Here is a 21,123-nt window from a genome sequence, read left to right as displayed (position 1 = left end):
CACGCGATTCATGCAACTCCAATACGCACTAGCCGTATAACATTCTCCACTCCCCCCGTATTGTATGTGTATGCGGTATAGACGCGTATCACTCACCTGATATGTGTAGCACATGGCAGGAACCGAGCCGTTGGGCGCCACCATCCCAGCCCCAACGGCTAGCTGCGAGACACTCCCCGCTGGGGTTTTTGAGCATCTGGCTTGCTTATAAATTATCATGCCGACCAACCGTTCTCCTCAGTTATCCATCTTCATTTCTCTTATCTCGCTGAAGCCACACACCGTGTTCCTGTCATCCAAGTCCCAGGTTAGCTCCACACCTCCTGCCTCTCACCACACCGCCAACCAGGTGTATCGGCACGTAGCACTGCTTGAACAGAATCAAGCATGTCTAAAGAACCTATTCAGCCTGGGCATTGTGAACCTGCTGCTCATGGCCATGATCTGGATGCACAAGTTCTGAAAGCGCCCCCTCGTGCGATGGTTTTTAGCTAGTTTCCATGTGTACCCCTGGGAGCAGGATTAGTTGTAGCCCCAATGCCCCATGCATCCATGTTTTTTGTTAGAAAAGGAGGATGACCCCCGGCCTCTGCATCTGGGAGATGCATACGGCCACTTTATTGATTATTCTCAAGGACCTTACAAAGTATTACAACAATGTGCCTGAATCCACCATCTTGGCAACATATGCCGCTACTCCTATCCAAAATGATGAAGGGGTGCTAGTTGGGCCACTACCCAGACCACTCACCTAAGCCTAACATCAAAAGCCGGAACCGAAACACATTCGGAAGCCCCAGCCGAGCCACATACCGGGTCTGGGGCATAATCCGGTCAGACGCACTCGTGTGTCGTCGCCGCCATCTTCCACAGGTCCGTCTTCAGATCAAATTGAGGCTTCTACCTTGTCTGGCCACTCAACTATCGACGTCACCACGACACCAGACAGCTTCGTCCTCCTGCGCGAGTCCATCGCCACACATCGGACGCCGAATCTCCACTGCGCCACGCCGCCGAGATACGCCGCCATCCATGAGTAGGATGAAGCACCGCTCCGCCGAGACCGGCAGGGCTTCTGAAGACCAATCCGCCGCCAAGCAACCAAAGCATCACATCCACCCCAAGCTCACCAAGAACGACACCCCCAAGAAGGTGACGACGCCCGGAGCGCCGCTGTCGCTCAATCCGGCATGGATTTGGGCTTTCGCCCGGCATACGAGCTGGGTGTAAGGAAGAGGGGAAGGAGGCAATCTGGACGGCGCCTCCAAGAAGGGTACGGCGCCCTCGGGCGTCGCCGCCGTCGTGACCAGCACTGCTGGCCTCGGATTTCTCCGGAGCCACCTCCCACCTCCAGCCGCCAAACCGGTACAACTCCGACGACAAAGGCCGCCGAAAGCAGGACCATCGGAGGCAGCCCTGGTTGAAGTAGACGGAAGCCTTCAGATCTGGATCGGGCGCCGCCAATGCGATTCCCGATCCAGCGTCCGATCTACGCCGCCGAAGACCGAACGCGCCCGCGCCGCGCCTTGCGCGCCCTCGCCACGCCATCCCGAACACGGCAACCCTCGCCGGTGCGCGCACCCGCGCGAGCGCCGCGCCGAGTCCCCGCCCGAACGAACGGCCCGCGCCGCCCCTGCTCGAGCTGGAGGAGGGAAGGGCCCCGCCGCCGCCGAGCCGCGCGGGCTTCGCCCGGCAACGTCCGCCGGCGGCGGCGAGGGAAGGAGGGGCCGGAGGGGCCTGCGCTGGCGGCGGCTAGGGTTCGCTCCCGGGCCACCCGCGGGAGCGACCTGGGGTACTGCATGTTTTTGCTAGTAGATGCTGCATCGTACGTATGCGCCATGCTTCCATCCTTTGTGATGAAAAGGTCATTAAGATCGGCAATGCCCCAAGGCTACATAGTGAGGTACACGTTAATCGCGCGAGACAGTGGAAAATTATTTTAACCATGGCAAGAAGCAGGGACGGCATTGGACATGCGAGACGTGTGCACCACATCCACCCCAACAGCAATAATTCACCTCTCGGTCAGCCAACATGCGTTATAGCAAATAAAAATACAACCTAGAGGGAATCAATACACCCAGCTGCCCTGTGACACTCATCTCCGTCAGTGCAGAACTCATCTCCACTCCTAACTTTGTTCTTCCGCAGCCAACGGCTTGGGGGAAATCTGCAGTGCGAGGAACAATATAGAGCGCTTGCTCAATCACACCCACTCAGCCCCGAGAGGCCGGTGTCACCAAGTGTGTCGCGTATTTATACGATAGTAAATGCCGCCCTGGGCCACTGCCTTGGTGTATAACGCGACGTATTTGCCGACCCGGTAATTAACCAGAAAGGTATTTGCGAATGGGCTATATTAATTAGCCATCGCGACCCACGCGCGGACGGGCTGGATTTCGGGGGAGCGTCCATGTTTGAGCAGCCTAGTGCTAACCAGGACTACAAAATAGAATTGGCTGCTGCTACTAGCTGTAAATCAGCAGGCTTATCATACTAACCAGGGAAAACAAAACCGATTTATTCTACTGCATTACAGGACACAAGGATCATCCTAATATTTACCGTCCCCCCGCCTGTACCTACCTGGATCTCGCCATTCTCGTCGATGTCTCTGCAGTCATAGGTGACGATGGCTGTGCCGATTACGGCGGTGCGCATACAAGGGTTAGCAAGCGGAAACGCGTCAGCGGTGGCTGCTTCGGTGGCGGCGGGGTCACACGCACGCCTGAACGGAGACGCTCCGTCGAAGGAGGCGATGGCTGTCGCTGCACTGGTTGCGGGCGCATGCGCATGAGCAAGCAGGCCGGTCCTCATGGCCCATGCAAGTGATGCTGGCGATGGTTTGGCCAAGCAATAGGCATCCAGGATGCCGGCGTGGATGCGGGCGATCAATCTGATTGGGTGACATGGGACGGCTCTGGTATTGCCGACGATCGCGCGAGTATCGTGAAAATTTGTCTGGTCTCGACCAAGGTGGTAATGGGAAGTGCACGGACGATCGCCGTATCGGATGCGCCTGGAAACAGAGTAGATTTGGTTGATGGCGTTCCGGTGCTGTCTTTGGGTACGCTGGTGCCGGCATGCCATTGTGCGATAGAGGCGGAGCTCGTGGCGCCAACGTTCACATCGATGACGTCACGCACAACATTATCCTCCAGGATGCGTGGTTAGTCATGGGGACAGCGGGGGTGGCCTCTGTTGGTCGTTGCTGCGGGGTGACGACCCTCCACTACCTCTGTAAGGAGATCAAGCAGTGAACAGCACATCTGCATGCACATCAACGTATTTACAGGCGCAACGGCGGTTGTCACGTGTAACACTTGCCGCTGACACAAAGAGAATCTCCGTCCGGTGAAAGGACATCAGCCATCGCACGAGGATGCTCAAGGTGCTGGTGGCAAAGCCCTGGTCGATGACAAGGGGCGCACTGGTGGTTCCCCACCTACTTCTATATTTGTGGCAGCGGTTCCGGCGATAAGGTGGATGTTGCAATGCGATTCGCCTCGGTGTAGAATGGTAGTGGCCTGTTTCACACGAGACATGGGCGTTCACTCGACGGTCATGGCGGTGGTCTGACGTGGGAAGGTGTCCAACCAATATGCTAGTGCCTTTTGGCAACACTGATGTAGGCGACTATCGGACGATCCGTTTTGCAAGACAATGATTCGAACATTGCTTCATGTCCGGGGTGAAAACTCTTGTCCTGACCTTTTTTGGTCAGGCTCAGCAGTGACGAACTTGCATTGTTACCTTGTTGAAGGTGTTGCCTACATGCTGTTGTGATGGTCTTCATTGGCTGGTCGCGATGACTAGGAAGAAAATCCTTGTTGCCACCTCCAGTTTAATGTGCCAACGATGGTGCAAGGACATTTATCTCTTCTTGAAGTCGATGTGCAAGAAGTCTACTTAGTCATAGGTGTCAATTTTGTATCTAGTAATGGTTCGGCCATAATTCCTTTATTTTGTCTCTGCTGAATAATTAATAAAAAAGAAAAGTAGTGGTTGAGCCCAGTTCGGTGCACCCCCACTATGCCCACGCAAGAAAACAGAGCGAAATATTTCAAAATAATATGGAAATGATTATGAGCAAATGTTACATATGCTTGCAAAGTATGGTGGTCAAATGACACCCAGGAGTGTTGAAAAAAAGAATAGTAAATTCTGCTCAAACAGTGATGCATACCTCTTGTTGTCGAGGACTTCAAGAAGCTTGTTGATAAGCTGTCTTTCATCCAATATTGCAAGATTTGAGATAGAGTTGTCAAGATCAACAAGAATATCCCTAAAAATCTTCTTGATGTCAGGGTTCCGACCGATGGAAACAAATGCCTTGCAAGCAAAATCACATTTGATCTTCTCGTATACTGCTCTAGCAAGAGTGGTCTTTCCCAACCCTCCAAATCCAACAATGGAGATCTTCTTCAGCCTCTTGCTAGATGCATCGCCGTCCTCGATGGAGAGCAACCTCAAGAGGCCTTGATCCCTCTTCCCATAAATTCCAACCAGCTCTGTGGCATCTGTGTACAAAGCCCGAAGACGAGGATCAATAGCAACTGTTGTGGGATTAGGAGCAATACCATCGACCTTGTTCCTGTCACGCCTAGCAGCCACCTCATGGAGTTGCTCCTTGATTTCCTTGATGGCGTCAGCTATCTGATGGTGATTCTTGCCTTTCTTGAACAAGTCGGCCATCTTCTTCATGAGCCCGTTGAATCTGTTGGTGTTGTCGTGAGGCTCAATGCAGTCGACACGTACGAGGAACTTGTCGACGACATCCTCCATGTCGTATGAGATGTCTCTGACCTCATCGGCCCAGAGCTTGACTTGCTTGTCGAGCTGGTCACGTGGCACCTCACCAACCTTGGCCAGAGCAGCGTGCATGCCCTCAAGCTCCTTCCGGAGGAACTCAACATCTTTCTTGATGCTCTTGTGCAGATTGTATTCATCCATGAGCAGCTTACCCAGCTTGGGGATAAGGCTGCCCATGGCCCCCGTGACAATATTCATGATAGCAGGAGGACGAGCTCTCTAGATCAATCCGATGAATAAGGTCTTGAACGTGTTCTAGAACTGAGGTGCCAAATTAAAGCTTAGTATAATTAACGGGAGCTGTAATCCAATGGAAAAAGTGTGAAGCTTTAATTTCAACGAGCTCTAGAACCGAGTTGCCAATCCAAACTGTGGGATCTGGACCAAGCCTACCTTGATGCTTCACGGCGTTCCAGAACACAGCGACGGCGCACCAGAGGCGTGAGGGTCACCGCACCTGATCGATCTGGGTATGGAGGGACAACACAGCGGCCGCGGCGGTTTCTCTCTCTCTCTCTCTCCGTGGAGGTCGCTTCACTCGATCTGGAAGAATAAGTAGGAAATTATAATATATAGCAAACCAGCAGATTTACTAGAGCAGAAAAGCAAGAAATATTCCACTGCCACGACAAATGGATCAGACTCTGAAGCAGGAGAAGTAATAACTTGTTAGATCCAAGCATTGCTACTTTAGGTGGAAACATATCGGCGGGAAACATACCCCACGGGTGTCCAAGGTCTCTGGCGGTGAGTTGGCAGGGCCGAGCAGTCAGTGGAGGTTGGATGAGAATAGATCACCAACAAGGCAGCGCTCGGTGGAGGTTGGAGGGGACGGAGATGAGAGCAAGGGAGTTTCGGTGGAGATGAGGAAGAACAAGAACCACACTTGATTGAGATGAGAGCTGGAGAGATATATCGGTTGATTGGGAAGAGCTACAAATTTAACGAGGGAGAGGTGAGGTGCAGATGACTCGGTCGTGAGAACGCCACTGGCATATCGCTGGAATGACAAGCACAGGACGCGCAAGCATCAATTCATTCACTAAATCATGCCTCCCATCGGCACCAGCACCGCGAGAAGTGGTCGTCGCCGACCGGCCGAAATTAATTGGGGCGAAAAGTCCATGGAAGAGGGTGCCGGCGGTCGACGAAGGTGGAGACCTACCATGGCGGTGATTGTTGGAGTTGTGTCGAATATTGTGTACAAGGTAGGTTATAGTTGGACTCTGAGTAGTATCGTGTTTACATAGGATGTGGAGTCGTGTCCTAGTAGGACAGTTGTATCCTAGGCCTCTCTTATATAGCAAGGGTAGACACACGATGTAACCTATGCTAACATAATAGCACGGGCACGCAAGGGGGAGCCGGCGGCGTGTGCCGGCGCCCGGGTGGCCAGGGTGCGGTATTGTGACGGTGTCACGGGGAGGAGCGCCCGTAGTCAGGCCCCGGGGATGTAGCCATATCGGTGAACCTCGTTAACAAATCTCGGTGTCGTGCTCGTGTGATTGCTTAGTCCTCGGATGATTGACGATATGCCTCGGATTTATTCTAACAGTGATGGCGCCGATGGGGACGACGCAGCTCGCGACATGCATGGACTAGAGAGTACAGGACCAACCTTCCTCGGATCTTCCTACGTCCACGTCCTCCCTCAGGTCACCAGTGTCGACCCAGTCCATTGCTTCAATCAACTGCTACGGAATATCATCCACACACACGGCCGGAAAGACGTGGTCGCACCGGCCGGACACGTCGTTAGAAAAGTTCGTGGAGGAGGCGATCGAACAAGGTGATATCAACGGACCACAAAGCCAGAGACGTGGAGTGTGGTGGTTACGATTCATTGTCTCTATATTTATTATACTACTACCATTTTTTAACACAATACAGATGCAGAAACTCTGTGAATACTGGCACGCACGTCCTATCCCTATAAACACTTCCAAGAGACTGAGCCGCCACATCATCTTGAAATTGACAAAATCACACAAACATCTTCGTAGTCGACAGAAATGTCTTCTCCCACCGAACACACATCGCCGAAAGACCTAAAATAAATTCCGAAAAATGCGGGCACCAGTGTCAAGTCTAGGACTTTGTGGCCAGTGCCATCCCTTGCATAATCGCAAGTATTTTCGCTTCAAGGGCGTCATTGCAATGAAATATGTATCTATATGCCATGAAAACCAAGGGGACATCTTTCCTTCATACTACCTCCGTCCTGGTTTATTGGTCCCCATTGTAATTATGTGTCAAATTTTGATCATAAATTTAACTAACAAAATATTTATGCATGTCATAAAAAATTATATCATTGAAAACTATGTTCAAATATGAATCCAATGATATAATTTTTTTTGACATGCACTAACATTTTGTCAGTGAAATCTTTAGTCAAAATTTAGCATAAATTACAAAAGGGACCAATAAACCAGGACGGAGGTAGTAAGACCATTCCGACTGCTGCCCGGTCATCCATGCTCGAAAAAGAGCCATCCACAGAAAGTGCCACCCAGCCCGACTGCAGTGGTGGCCACAACTTTAAGCATAGTTGAGTGATGGGAGATAGTTTGGCGGTAATGGTTTTTTTCTTCTTCTTTTTTCAGGTTTTCAATCTTTTGAAGTTCAGCGTTGATGTATGCTCAAAAGCATACTTCAGAGCTACTACATACGATTCGTACAATTCCCGGCGCTCACCCCCTCCCTCCTGGGCTCAGCCCATTTAATTTGTGTTTTTCTTTTTAACCTTAAAAAAATAGAAGTCCAACATGGGATTCGAACGAAAGCCTCATGGACTATCTGTAAGCGCACAAACCATCTGGTATAGCTTATCCGGCGTGAATACTAATCGTGTTCTCTTCTTATTGTGCGAGATGGATAACTCTTTTTTGCGGGTGAGATAGATAACGTTGAGAACAAAAACACAACACCTTCACTCTTTGGTTTTTCTTTCATTTTTCCATGCATGATTTTCGCTCGGAGTTTTATTTTTCCATCCTTGTTTATAAAATATAAAAAATGCTAATTTAAAAATTATACACGAATTTCATAAAAATGTTCATATCTTTCACAATTCGAACATTTTTAAAAAGAACGAGGAAATTTTGCGCATAGTAGTTTTTTTTTGAAAAACTCTTAACAAATTTGGAATTCCAAAAAATCAGAAATATACGAACAAAAACATTAAAACAATTTGTTTTTCAATTGCCCTGAACATTTTTTGTATTTGTCTTGACTTTTTTCAAAATAAGAACGCTTTTCAAATTCCGAAAAAATACATTCGAAAACGCGAACATTATTTGAAACTAACGAAATAATTCTCGAGTTTTTCAACAAATTTTGAAACTGGGAACTTTTTTCAATTTGTGAAAATCATGAAATCATGGACATTTTTAAAATTTAGAATTTTTTTAGGAAAAGCGAACATCTGATGGATTGTGAACATTTTTCCAAATACACTAACATTTTTCTTAATTGTAAACATTTTTTTGTTTTTTCTTAACAATGATTAATAAGTAAACAAAAATATGAACCTAAAAAATTGGATTTTATGGACATTAATAAATAAATATGAAAAATTGGAAATTCTGAATGTTTTTCTTAAATGAATAAATTTTACATAAATGAGAATTTTTGAAAAACGAGAAATATTTTTAAATTCCGAAAGTATATTTTTTTAATTTATGACAAATAGAAACAAATAAATAAGAAAATGAAAAGTCAAAGAAAACGAAAAAGGAATAGAAAGAAACAGAAAAAAGTAAGCAGGAGAGGAGATAAAAAGAAAAATGTGGTTCACGACCTCCAAGAGGGTTCCCAAAACTGGAAAAACCCCAGCTGGGAAGCTGAGGCTCTAAAACCAGGAACGCCTTTTCGCATGTTTTTATTTGTGAAGTTTTTTTTTAATTTGTGAATATTTTCAAATTCATGATTTTTTTAAATGAAGAACTTTTCCGGATCTGCGAGCGATTGGGCCGCCCAACACATGTCCTATGGGAGCGATGTCGTCGCCTAGCTAGGCCAAGACCTAAGTTTTTTATTTTATTTTCTATTTTTCCAGTTTCGCTCTTTTCTCTTTAATTCATTTTTCTCCTTTTTGAATACCAAAATACAAGTTTTAATTAATTGTTTTCAATAATGATTTTAATTTGTTTCCATAAATTATTCTTTAGATGATTTTGAAAGAAAGCATTTACTATTTTCAATGTATTTATTAGATATGTTAAAAACTCAAAGTATCAGTTTCAAGTCTGTTCAAATTATGATTTTAAATAAAATTTTCCTTCAAAGTATCAGTTGGGATGATTTTAAGAATGTCCAAAAATATATCATGTTCAATGTAGGGTGTCCCAGTCGGTCAGAAGGCTCCGTTTGAGACCACATTTTTCTCGACATCCGTTAAATATATGACCAATTCAAGGCATCATGCCGAGTTGTCTTGGTTTTCCACAAATTTTGCAACTTCTGGAGTTTTCTCGGTCAAACAGGGTGATAAATTACCGGATGTGTCGCAACTTGCATACGGTGTCAGAAATCATTCAAACGTGGCATGGTTGCATACCGTTGATATATGCCCACCTGCCTACAAAAGTTGGGGGGCGTTTCAAGAATGTCCAATAGTAGACCATATTAAAAGGAGGGTATCCGAGTAGGACAAAATGCTCCATCTGAAAGTATGTTGTTTCTTGTCATTCTTGAAATGACCCCAATTTTTTTATGACTTTGTATAACCAATTCAACGCACCGTAACTAGTTATTTTGTTTTTTGAAATTTTTTGCATTTTCTAAAGATTTCTTGTTCAAAAAATATCGATAAATGGTCAGACCTGTCGCAACTTGCATACGACATCGAAAGTCATTCAAACGTAATATGGACGCCTACCATGGTCATACCGACCTGCTTCCAAAAGTTGGGTTCATTTGAAGGATGTCCAAATATAGATCATGTTCGATGGATGGTGTTCACGGTAGGCCAGAAGACTCCTTCTGAGAGTATGTTGTTTCCCGACATCCTTGAAATGACCCCATTTTTTCGTGGACTTGTATGACCAATTTAAGGCATCATGCCAAGTTGTTTTAATTTTCGATAAATTTTGTAATTTTTTGGAGTTTTCTTGGTCAAAAAATGTCAATAAATGTCCGGCCAATTTTTTTGGAGATTTCTTGGTGAAAAAATGCTGATTCAAATTATTTATGCCATTCAAAAAAAAGTTTATCGATTCTTATTTTTTTCACATTAAAAAAATGTTCATAGATTAAAAAAGAAGTTCGCTGATGAAAAATTTGTTCATCGACTTAAATACATATCGCCGGTTGAAAAAAGGTTCACCGATTGAGAATATGTTCTGTTTTTCAAATTATTCATGTATTTCCAAAAAAGTGTTCCTTAAATAAAAAAGATTCGCCAATTCAAAAAATATCTAATTCGAAAAATATTAATCTACTACCACTATAAAAGGAAGAGAGAGGCAGATCCAATCAATCAGACCCGTCCATCTATAAAATTTGATGGTCCTTATTTCTTTCGTGTTTAACGCTGCAAGCCACGCATTACCCCACTAATAATCCATCGATCGCTGACCCCGTTGTCGTTCGAAAAAGAAAAAAAGAACTGCCAACAACGCACGCACGCACGCACGCCCTCGCATGACCTCTCGCCCCCTCCTCATCCTTCCATCCGACGCAGCACGGGGACGCCATTCCCCGATTCTCCCGCGCCGCGCCGTTCGCCGCCCCGCCGCCCCCATCCTCCCGTGTCGTCGCCGCCCGCCGTCCTCTCCTCCCGTGTCTCCTGCCGCTTGCCCCCACATCATGGTGCGCCATGGGTGCCATCCAGATCGAGCACGGGCTCTGCCTTCGTCGTCGGCGGCGGAGTTCTTCTCCTCCGTCGAGCAGCGGCGGCGGCATGGGACGCAGCGGGATCGGCCTGCCACAGGGTCCTCTCCTCCGTCGAGCAGCGGCGTCCGCGTGGGACACAGCAGGCTCGGCGCGGTGATGGATTTCTCTTGTGGGTCATTCGAAACCGCCGATGTGCCAACGATTCCTCATCTATGTTCCTCAATCTGTAGCTGCGAGAAACTGAAAGAGCCATGGTTCTCTCTGTACATAAAGAAATCTTCTCAATTTAATGCTTCGAGGACGCAAGGATCTGAATCAACATAGTGCAGATGCCAATAACATGCAGAGATGCCAAGGTTAGTACAATTGTGGAGACATTGTTTTATTCTGAAGTGTCATATTATTGTTTCAGCATTTGACCATGTGAGAGGGATTCACAATACATTATATATGCAAGCAATTGCTACAAGAACCTTAGCTCGCTTCAGAAACGTATGTTGTATCTTGTATGAGGTCCTGGATTAGGACTACCGGATCTTCTCTAACACTTGCACGACCTCCTGCAGCTTTTAGTGATATCCTATGATAGGGATATATCAAACTCAAATGGTTCATCAACGTATGTTGTATGGGGTCCTGGATTAGGACTATCGGATATTCTCGAACACTTGCACGACATCTGATTGTTGTTGGCGCATGTTAACTGCACCGATCCGAGGCAAGCTGCAGTAGGTTGGGCCTGTAGGAATTGTTCCCGAGTTTGATATATCCCTATCATAGGACATCACTAAAAGCTCCACTTTTATATATCCATATCATTGTTGTGTATAACGTTTGTTCATGCTTACTTTATGTGGAATTAAAATTACAATACAATCCTTATCAAGTCTCTGTGGTGATGTGAATCAGGCTGTCATGGCTAAATCTCATTCCGGTAGTGATCTGCGGTCATTAACGACATGTGTCGTACATCAAAGGATGTGAGATTGGGAGATGTTGTCAAAGAGTATGCCCAACAACCATGGGTTTGCATTCGTTGCTAGAGCCATGGATGATCCTGCAGCTTTGACCCAACGAGTTGCCAAAGTTCACGCTTCAGAGTTTCAGAAGATGTGCTATTCACTGATTCCTAACTTTCTCTTATCAGGAAAGCCCTTCTGGAGGTTAGTGAGGAACTTACTAAAGGCGCCATGGAATATATTGTTGTCGAGGAAGTAAGATGTTACTTATGGATGAGTTAACGGAATGCCATTCTAATTTCTACGACATGAATATGTACTATGTTTCCTAGAAGTTCACTTGATAGCCTTTTCGTTGTAGGGGCATTTTTATTGCCTAATTTGCTCCATAATTGAGTTGCGAAAATTTGATAGCTTCAGAATGTCATCCAGTGAATTATGGAGCTCTGAGACAGACGGATGCACTGCTGTCAATAAATGTGAGGTAAGATTGGTGATATTTTTGCTTTTGACTTTCTTGAGAGTACCTTCCTGATGTTTTTTTACTGTGTTACGAGTACAAGGTTCAGAGGAGTTCTGTCAAATGCCACAACATGCTTATCATATCATAGGCTGGTTCCTTCCCACCATTGCACTTGTCCCGGCTTCTTATATAGAAGATGATTTGGAAGCTCGAAATAGAAAATCAATTAATGTAATGCAGATTACACATTAAGCAACTTCTGAAAGCAAAGACCAAGAGAAATGTGGTGAGCTCTGTAGGAGTAAAGTGATGTAACAGTCTCTTTTATTCAAGGAATTTTTCGTACAATTTTCTTTCTTTACGAAGTTTGAGGGCACCTGCTTGGAAAAAAAAATTGATGCTCTTTGACGTCTATTTTAAGCGTACCTTCTGTAAGTCGATACACCATTCTATACATTTCACTTGTTGTACTTCAAGATTCATCTGCACTATTGTACATATATTTTATTATTAATTTATTATCTATTCATGAATTATTTTGTAAATTTTACAACAGATGATGGCAGAGTCAGTGATGATTAGTGCATCTCAGATTGTAATAGACCTTGATCATGTAGTGACTTAATTTCTCGGCCTCTTAAGAGTAAGACTAAATTTTTGTGTGATACGAATCATGAAAATATTGCTGCACCAACACACGTGCTCAATTAGTGGATATAATAATCGATAGATAGATTCTTGGTCCTTACCCGTACTAGCTTGGAAAATAAATTTGCTGTAGGTGATGTAACCCCCCTACACAATCTAGCTTGCACTTAGTATTATTAAGAGGGCTTGCATATATGATGTCAAACAAAAAGAGGGCTCACATATATGTCCTCTGTTTAACAAGGAGATGAACTGGAATAAATACTAGGTACATAATATCTATTGTAAATTATATTTATTACTTAATACGTGCAGCTTGAAAAAGTAAAGCACTAATGGAGCAATAAGTGGAAGTCCAATTCAGAAAGAAGTAGTTTGTTTTATATACTAGATTGGACAATGCTTTTCTGCTCGAAGTCTATTACTGAATCTTAAATCAAGAGGAAGTTATCTAACTGGTCTTCCATCTCATTTTCTTCTTAAGGAACCGGGAAGTTTCGCGAAGTCAATACAGTGGGCGACAGAGCAGCTAAGTCATTTAAGGTAACACACCAGGCCTGGATTAACATGCCAACTTTCTTGTGATTTGCCTACAGTTAGATGAATTTACTATCAGTTTACATAGTGTACATAATATATGGACAAGTCAGGTTGCCACAGAATTTTAATCTAACATAATCATATCGACGGACAGCAACGCATGTGTAGTGCACAGCGGCAGCGGCAGCGGCTGCACGGCCACGACGGACAAGCAACAACGCGGAGCACGGACAGGTGGTGGTAAGAGTAAGTATCACTTGTCATGTTTAACTCATGGCCAACAAAGAGCAAGTATCACTTGAAACTCACTACAGAGCAAGTATCACTTGAAACTCACTACAAGAAGAATACTGTTGTGACGATTATATACATATATGTTCCACTTGGTTGCTCAGTGGGTATTAATTTTTTATCACTTCCTTTTTCTTGCAGTCAAGTTTTGAAACTGGGCTTTGATGAGAAGTTCATTCGTATATGGGAATTCTACCTTGTATACTCTGCCACTGGTTTCAAGTCATGAGTAGTTAGAGATTACCAGGCACGGATGTATATATGTGTGCTCTTTGCATATGTTTACCTGCATTATTACTAGACAAATGGAAGTCATATACTCCCTCTGGTCTTCAAAAAACATCTTTCTGGAAACTGTTTGGTGGTTTCCAATGCAGACTAAAATTTAAGTTGATGTCGCTTTCTACAATTATGTTAGTCTCAACCATAAGATTGAGAGATCAGTAGACAACAGATCTTTGAGTGAATAGTAGTAAATTAGAACCTTTGGTGAACTTGTAGAAAGCAAGCTTTCATCGTTTGAGATTGTAAATGACCTGGGACAGACCTGAGTCATTTACAATCTCAATTGATAACTTTGAATCTTTGCGTCTTCTGTATATATATATATTTCAGCACATTTTATATCAACTGTTAACTTTGAATCTTTGTGTCTTCCATCAGATCATGCTTACTGTTGGATTCGTACATGAATAACTAAAAGCACCATGCATTACACATTTCCTTCATTTTAGCCATTAAACTTATGTATCTGGTGTTAATTTAGTATGATTTCTTGTACTGAGTGTATCTTCATCTTAGTTAGGAAGGTCTCTGAGTGTCTTTGGTCATCCTAAATTTTATGTGGATTCTTTTTCCAGTCTTTTTTAGGTTTGCCAAACAATAATTATTATAGCCCTTGATCTGCACATGCCCAATTTCCTTATATTGTATTGTTTCCCGTTCTATAATAACAGCCTTTCTGGTTTCTGCCTTGCTAAGATGTTGAAGCACGGCAACATGTTTAATACTGTCAGAACTAAGCATATGGTAGAGAAAGGGTTGCTTGCATGCCATCCATGTCAAAAAGAAAATGTTAAATCCCCTCTCTCCATTTTCCTTACCTTGAATCTAACGCTTTGTTGATCTGTTTTTATCGTCTAGATGTTCTGCAACTATATACACAATAGATACTGTCTGCCTGAACTATAGTTCCACTCCTTGAGAAGATGAGATAAACTAAGAATGGGGCAAAGAAATTCCGACTCTTCCTGCTCGCAGGCAGGGCCTGCTATGACTCCTATGGATGGCATTACCGCAATTATCGAGCCTTCAAATTTTGAAGATAACAAGTAGCCCGAATCCAAGAAGAAAACTAATTCAGTTCTGCCAAGACTACTATATTTTGGGTATCTTTGTTCCAACTTTGCATTGACATCACTTGGAAAATGTTTATGTGTTCCTTTGATTTTCACCAAGAAAATAAACATTCTGAAATCTTTATAGGATATTTGATTCCATTTTTACTAAAGAATAGACTAAATAGACTACGTCCTTACATTCTCCATGGAGAAGTTGTCCACCCAGTTGATTTGCCATTGATTTGTGACATTTTTTGTGCAGTTATGATTTCTGTGGTTTGCTTGGTATCGTCAAAAGATAATTTATGGGTTTGTACTTCTCCTTTTGTTTATAGAGAATGGGTCATCCTAGAGTATGAATTGAAAATTTTATACCCCATGAATTTGACATGGTTTGATTGAGGCGTGCGTTGCACGTGCACGCTTACTAGTATATTCAAAAAATAATGTGCAGTTCTAAAATTATTCGTCGATTCAAAAAAATATCTTCACAAGTTTCAGGAAAATGTTCACAATTTTTAAGAAAAGTAGGAATTTCTTTTTAAAAACGTGTCAATTAGAAAATGTTCACCGTTTCGTTAAAAATCTTTTTGCAATATGAAAATTTGTTCATATAAATGAAAAAAAAGGATCTTCCAGTATGGTTTTACACGGTTTCGAGTAGGAACTGCCGCCCGTCGGGTCAAGTTCTTTTGTTGGTTTGCCTTAAAAGGATTGATGCTAGACTGCTGAGCGATTGGCCTGTAAAGGCCTTCAGGATGAAGTGAATATATTTTTTGAAGTAACAAATCCCACTAGCCATAATGAAGTGCAGTTTTTTTCGAATTAAGGAGGTCAGGTGAGCTTCGATATTCAGTCATAACAAATATGATAATACACCCTCAGGTTTGTCCGGTTCAGCGGAAAAAAAAACACCAGCATGCATGACTGGTCCTCCCATGTAACAACATACAGATAAGTAAGTAGATGGCTTATTTTTTTGAAAGAAACTTAAAATCAGTGAAAGGCTATTCAGTTCAGCATTATATATACTTTCGACACTACCTGTAGGTAGTACACACACTACTTGTAAGTTGTAACTATTCTGCTTGCCCTTACAATACAACCAAATCCACTAAAATCTTGAAATTGTGTAGTCACTCTGCTTGTCCTTACAGTATTGAAGTCCAGTAATTGGGCAGTGACAACCTTCTTTCCAGCATCGACGACATAATACCTTGCAAAAGTAAAACACATACAGGAAACAGAGCACACAGAAACAAAACTCACAATGGTAGGTTAGTGTTCGGCTTCTGCCTGGAGGGGATCCTTGACACAATGCATCATGCATGGCACCTGCAGTCCTTTTGACGCCTCACTTCCATCTGTGTTTGTCTTGAGTGTTTCGACAAACGTGGCGCTCGGGTCTTGAGTGGTGCAGTAAAATTGTAAAATTCAGTGGGCTAGTTCAGGTAGTGGGGACTGCAACTGAGCAGGTACTATACATAGATATGTTGCTGAGCATGTGAAAATGACGCTCGATATAACTTACTAGTTCTTTCAGCGCGAATCACATACTCTCCAATTTCAAATTTTTTGCGTGTTATTACGAAAAAGGGTTCCCCGCTTTAGCTTATAAAGCAACATCCAACCGATACAACCAGCTTGCTGGAGCCGCAGCACAAACAAGCCCAAAAAAAGAGAGAAAGAAAAAAGAAACAAATGCCGACGCCGGCAGCTCAACTAAACAAAGATGGCCGACACCCGCTGCACCCTCCCAAGAAGTACCACCCCCGCCAAGCACTCCGAAGCCTCGCGTACCAAGCAACATCTTCATGAAGAAATGCGACGACGAGAAGACACCGGGCTCGGTGGCAACCGCAACACCGCCAACAGGACGGAACAACCTCCACCGCCGCGCGAAGCCGACCGGACATAGCGACAGGGACTTGCGAGGCCACCACCGGCCCGGCCGGACCCCAACGGGGCCGGTCAGTCCCTGCAGCCACGCTGCACCACGTCGGCCGCCGAAGCCATCACCATCGCATCCACGACCGCCTCGCGTCACAACCAGCGGGCTACACCGTCACGCCCCAGACCACAGGCCCGCCCCAGCACAGATAGGGCCCTTAGATCTGGGCCGAGCGGGAGCCGCCGGCCAGCCGCCCACAGTGCCACCATGTAGCCAACGGCCACGCCGCCGTGTCGAGAGCTCCTAGGGCCCACAGAACTCTGCCGCCGGGCTCCACCGCCGCGAGCCGAACAACACCACCCGCCGGGCAGGAGGGGGCCCCGACTCCCCCTCCAGGCGCGCGGGGAAGGGACGTCCGCCAGCGCCGGCACCACCCGGGCACGCTGGAGGCCGCTGCCGGCGGCGGCGAATGGAGATGGAGGAGGAGGGGGTCGAGACGGGGAGAAGGGCAAGGGCGCTCCGCCGCCTTGTTGGGTGATGTCTACTACGCAACTTTCTTCTTGTAGACGTTGTTGGCCCTCCAAGTACAGAGGTTTGTAGGACAGTAGCAAATTTCCCTCAAGTGGATGATCTAAGGTTTATCAATCCGTGGGAGAAGTAGGATGAAGATGGTCTCTCTCAAACAACTCTGCAACCAAATAACAAAGAGTCTCTTGTGTCCCCAACACACCCAGTACAATGGTAAATTGTATAGGTGCACTAGTTCGGCGAAGAGATGGTGATACAAGTGCAATATGGATGGTAGATATGGGTATTTGTAATCTGAAAATATAAAAACAACAAGGTAGCAAGCGATAAAAGTGAGTGTAAACGGTATTGCAATGGTTCGAAACAAGGCCTAGGGTTCATACTTTCACTAGTGCAAGTTCTCTTAACAATAATAGCATAATTAGATCATATAACAATCCATCAACATGCAACAAAGAGTCACTCCAAAGTAACTAATAGCGGAGAACAAATGAAGAGATTATTGTAGGGTATGAAACCACCTCAAAGTTATTCTTTCCGATCAATCTATTGGGCTATTCACCCCTAGAGTTCGTAGTAAAATAACACCTTAAGACACAAATCAACCAAAACCCTAATGTCACCTAGATACTCTAATATCACCTCAAGTATCCGTGGATACGATTATACGATATGCATCACACAATTTCAGATTCATCTATTCAATCAACACAAAGAACTTTAAAAAATGCCCCAAAGCTTCTTCCAGAGAGTCAAGACGAAAACGTGTGCCATAAGTTCACAAGGTCACTGAACCCACAAGTTGGTCACCAAAACATACATCAAGTAGATCAAGTGATATCCCATTGTCACCACAGATAAGCACATGCAAGACATTCATCAAGTGTTTTCAAATCCTTAAAGACTCAATCCGATAAGATAACTTCAAAGGAAAAACTCAATCCATTACAAGATTATGTACCTCGTCTTATGAAAATGAAAGGTGACATGAACATTATTAGCCTACGGCCAAGTTGGCCTACACTTCAGTGCAATGCATACACTATTCATCAAAGAGATGGCATCCTCACAATCAAAGACCGGAGAAAAGTTCTAATTGATCGCAGAGAACTACTTGGGGGCAACATCAAGCCCAGCCCACAAATGGGAGACAAGTTCATCTGTGCCATAATGGAGAATCATTGATTTAAATTTTCATAAAATTAGAAAAAATGTGGGTGAACTATAAATGAAAATTAAATTTTTTTATAGTTTAAGCAAAATGCTCACATAATTAAGTCTACTGGGCCAGGCCCCAACTACATCGCCTTTGATGCTTCAGTGTACGGGGTCTAGTCGATTTTATTTAATGAAATAGGGAGCGAGAGGGAAGCTGATATGTGGGAGTTCCTATGCGCCGCTCGATGCGGTGAATTGTGAACGGACGCACAAGCGCGACTATAGCTGGGCCGGCCCATTAGTGTAACACAGGGATTATTCCCGAGCGGACGCACATGTGCGACTCCGACTAGGCCCGCCCATTGTCGTAAAACAGTGAAAAATTCCAAAAAAGAGTGCTTGAGGGAGGGATCGAACAAGGGACCTCCTATGTGCCGCTCATTGTGGTGAATTGCCTAGCGGACGCACAGGCGCGACTCCAACTTGGCAGGTGCAATAGCGTAACACAGGGGTTAATGCCGAGCGGACGCACATGCACGACTCCAACTGGGCTGGCCCATTATCATAACACAGTGAAAAATTCCAAAAAAGGGTGCTCGAGGGAGGCATCGAACAAGAGACCTCCTGTTGCCTACCTACGAGCCTAACCATCGGGATCGAACAAGGTAATGTAGATCCAAACAATTTGTCAAATTTCGAATGCGAAAATTATTTTAAAAAAGTGGACACTTTCAAATTTGAGAAGAAAAATAAAAAACTCAAACTTTTTTTGAATATGCGAACACATTTTTCATAAAATGAACACCTTTTGAAAAACACAAACATTTTATAATATGTGAACAAATTTTTGTTAAAGGGAACATCTTTTTGAAACAAGAACATTTTTTTCAAACTCGGACCTAATTTGTAAATGATTTTTTCTCAATTTTCGAACATATTTTGAAAAACATGTACATTTTTTATGAAATCAAGAACATTTTTTAAAACTGTGAAATATTCTTAAAAGACGAATAAGGGACAGGAGAAAACAAGGAGGAAAAAAGAAGAAAAAAGAAGATGAACATTTTTCAAATGCCAAAACAAATTTTGCATACAGTAATGTTTTTTAAAAATTGGTAAAAACATTAAACTCCTAAACAGAGTTTGAAAATGTAAACATTTATGAAAATTTCCGAACATTTTTCAAAACTACCAAACAAAATTAGTTACAGACACATTTTTCAAAATTGTAAAGTATAAATTGAAACTACCGAACAAAATTGGAAAACACGAAGATTTTTCTTCAATTTGCGAATGAATTTTGAAAGAGGAACATTTTGTCAAACTCCTGAGCAAAATTTGAAAACGAGATTTTTTTTTCTTTGTTTATGGTTTTCCATTTTCGTTTTTTGTTCTCTTTTAGTTTATTTATGTTTTCGGATTTGCCCCAAAAGTTATATTTGAGATCTTCTATGTCACAAAAAACACTTTACATAAAAACCATATAAAAATGGTTAATCAAGGAGTCAGAACATGTAAAATGCGTATAGAAAAACTAAAAATAAATTTATCATTCGTAAAAAAAATATGTATACAAAAGTCACTCTGAATAAAACATTTGAAAAAATGTTGACCAATCATTTGAAACATGTTAAATGTGTATACTGAAAAGGTTTATCACATGTACGGAGAATGTATACAAAAAATGTGTATGAATCTATTTGATCCAGTATTTGAAAAATTTGTTAATCAGCCATTTAAAAAATGTTGAACAAGTATTTGAAAAATATCAATCAAGCATTTGGAAAATGTGTAAAGAAACGATGTTGAATATGTATTTAAAATAATGAAATTTTAATCATTTAAATAAAAATGTTAATCAAGCATTTGAAACAAAATTAAACAAGTATTTGAAAATTGTCAATCAAGTTACGAAAAATGTTGAATGTATATAGAAAAAATATTGACCAGTATGAGAAAAATGATGGAAAATTTTGATCATGTATATAAATTTTTTAATCAACCATCTGCAAAAATGTCGAACAAGTATTTACAAAATGTTAATTAATTATTTGAAAAATATTAAATGTGCTTATGAAAAATGTTGACCATGTGTTATAAAAATGATAATATTGCATTTAGAAATCAAGGATTTGAATTCTTAAAATGTGTATAGAAAAAACATTGACCATGTGTTAAAAATGTTATTATTGTATTTTCAATGTTAATCAAGTATTTGAAGTATGTTTAAAAGTGTGTATCGAAAAAATATTGATCATGCATTAATTTTTTTAATATTGCATTTGAAAAATGTTAACCAAGCATTGTGAAAATGTTTTAAATGTGTATAAAAATGTTAACCATGTATTTATAAAATGTTAGAGTGTGTATTTGAAAAATGTTCTTGAGGTATACAAAAAATGTAGCAGGAGACTAAAAGAAAAAAGAACAAAGGAAATAATGAAATCTGAGAAAGAAACCAAAGGAAAGAGAAAAAGAAAAATGAAAACCCAAGAAACAAATGCAAAAAGAAATGGAAAAACAGTAAAAACCAATAAAAGAAAGAAAGAAAAATATAAAACATTGAAAACTAACAAATGAACAAAAACCGAAGAAAAAAGAGAAAGAAAAGAAAAGGGATAAAAACGATGAAAGAATCCAAACAAAAAAAACTGA

The 21,123-nt window shown here is 42.8% G+C and overlaps 1 protein-coding gene and 1 long non-coding RNA gene across 7 annotated transcripts; one reads left to right on the top strand and one right to left on the bottom strand.

Moving 5' to 3' along the window:
* Window positions 1-8: 8 nt before the first annotated feature.
* LOC119316684 (disease resistance protein Pik-2-like) lies at window positions 9-5,977 on the bottom strand. Of its 4 annotated transcripts, none has more exons than XM_037591053.1 (4): window positions 5,534-5,977; window positions 5,206-5,355; window positions 4,187-5,112; window positions 852-1,849 (listed from the first exon to the last, which is right to left on the bottom strand). In XM_037591053.1, exons 3-4 carry the CDS (start codon window positions 5,008-5,010, stop codon window positions 1,753-1,755), a joined length of 921 nt encoding a protein of 306 aa, XP_037446950.1. In that variant the 5' UTR covers window positions 5,011-5,112; window positions 5,206-5,355; window positions 5,534-5,977; the 3' UTR covers window positions 852-1,752. The 4 variants fall into 4 exon arrangements, with proteins under 4 accessions (XP_037446961.1, XP_037446950.1, XP_037446957.1 ...); XM_037591060.1 differs by having other exon boundaries at window positions 4,187-5,073; XM_037591064.1 differs by lacking the exon at window positions 852-1,849 and adding an exon at window positions 9-289 and having other exon boundaries at window positions 4,187-5,355; window positions 5,534-5,976.
* A 4,468-nt stretch (window positions 5,978-10,445) lies between these two features.
* LOC119316679 lies at window positions 10,446-15,274 on the top strand. 3 transcript variants are annotated; one of them, XR_005153181.1, is made up of 7 exons: window positions 10,446-11,006; window positions 11,560-11,864; window positions 11,971-12,093; window positions 12,173-12,715; window positions 13,205-13,263; window positions 13,415-13,506; window positions 13,693-15,274. It is a non-coding gene; the product is annotated as an uncharacterized LOC119316679 (long non-coding RNA). The 3 variants fall into 3 exon arrangements; XR_005153180.1 differs by having other exon boundaries at window positions 11,798-11,864; window positions 12,173-13,263; XR_005153169.1 differs by having other exon boundaries at window positions 12,173-13,263.
* The last annotated feature ends 5,849 nt before the right edge of the window (window positions 15,275-21,123 follow it).

This window comes from Triticum dicoccoides, chromosome 1B (assembly GCF_002162155.2).
Source record: "Triticum dicoccoides isolate Atlit2015 ecotype Zavitan chromosome 1B, WEW_v2.0, whole genome shotgun sequence".
Lineage (NCBI taxonomy): Eukaryota > Viridiplantae > Streptophyta > Magnoliopsida > Poales > Poaceae > Triticum > Triticum dicoccoides.
This window is presented reverse-complemented; position numbering and strand designations above follow the sequence as displayed.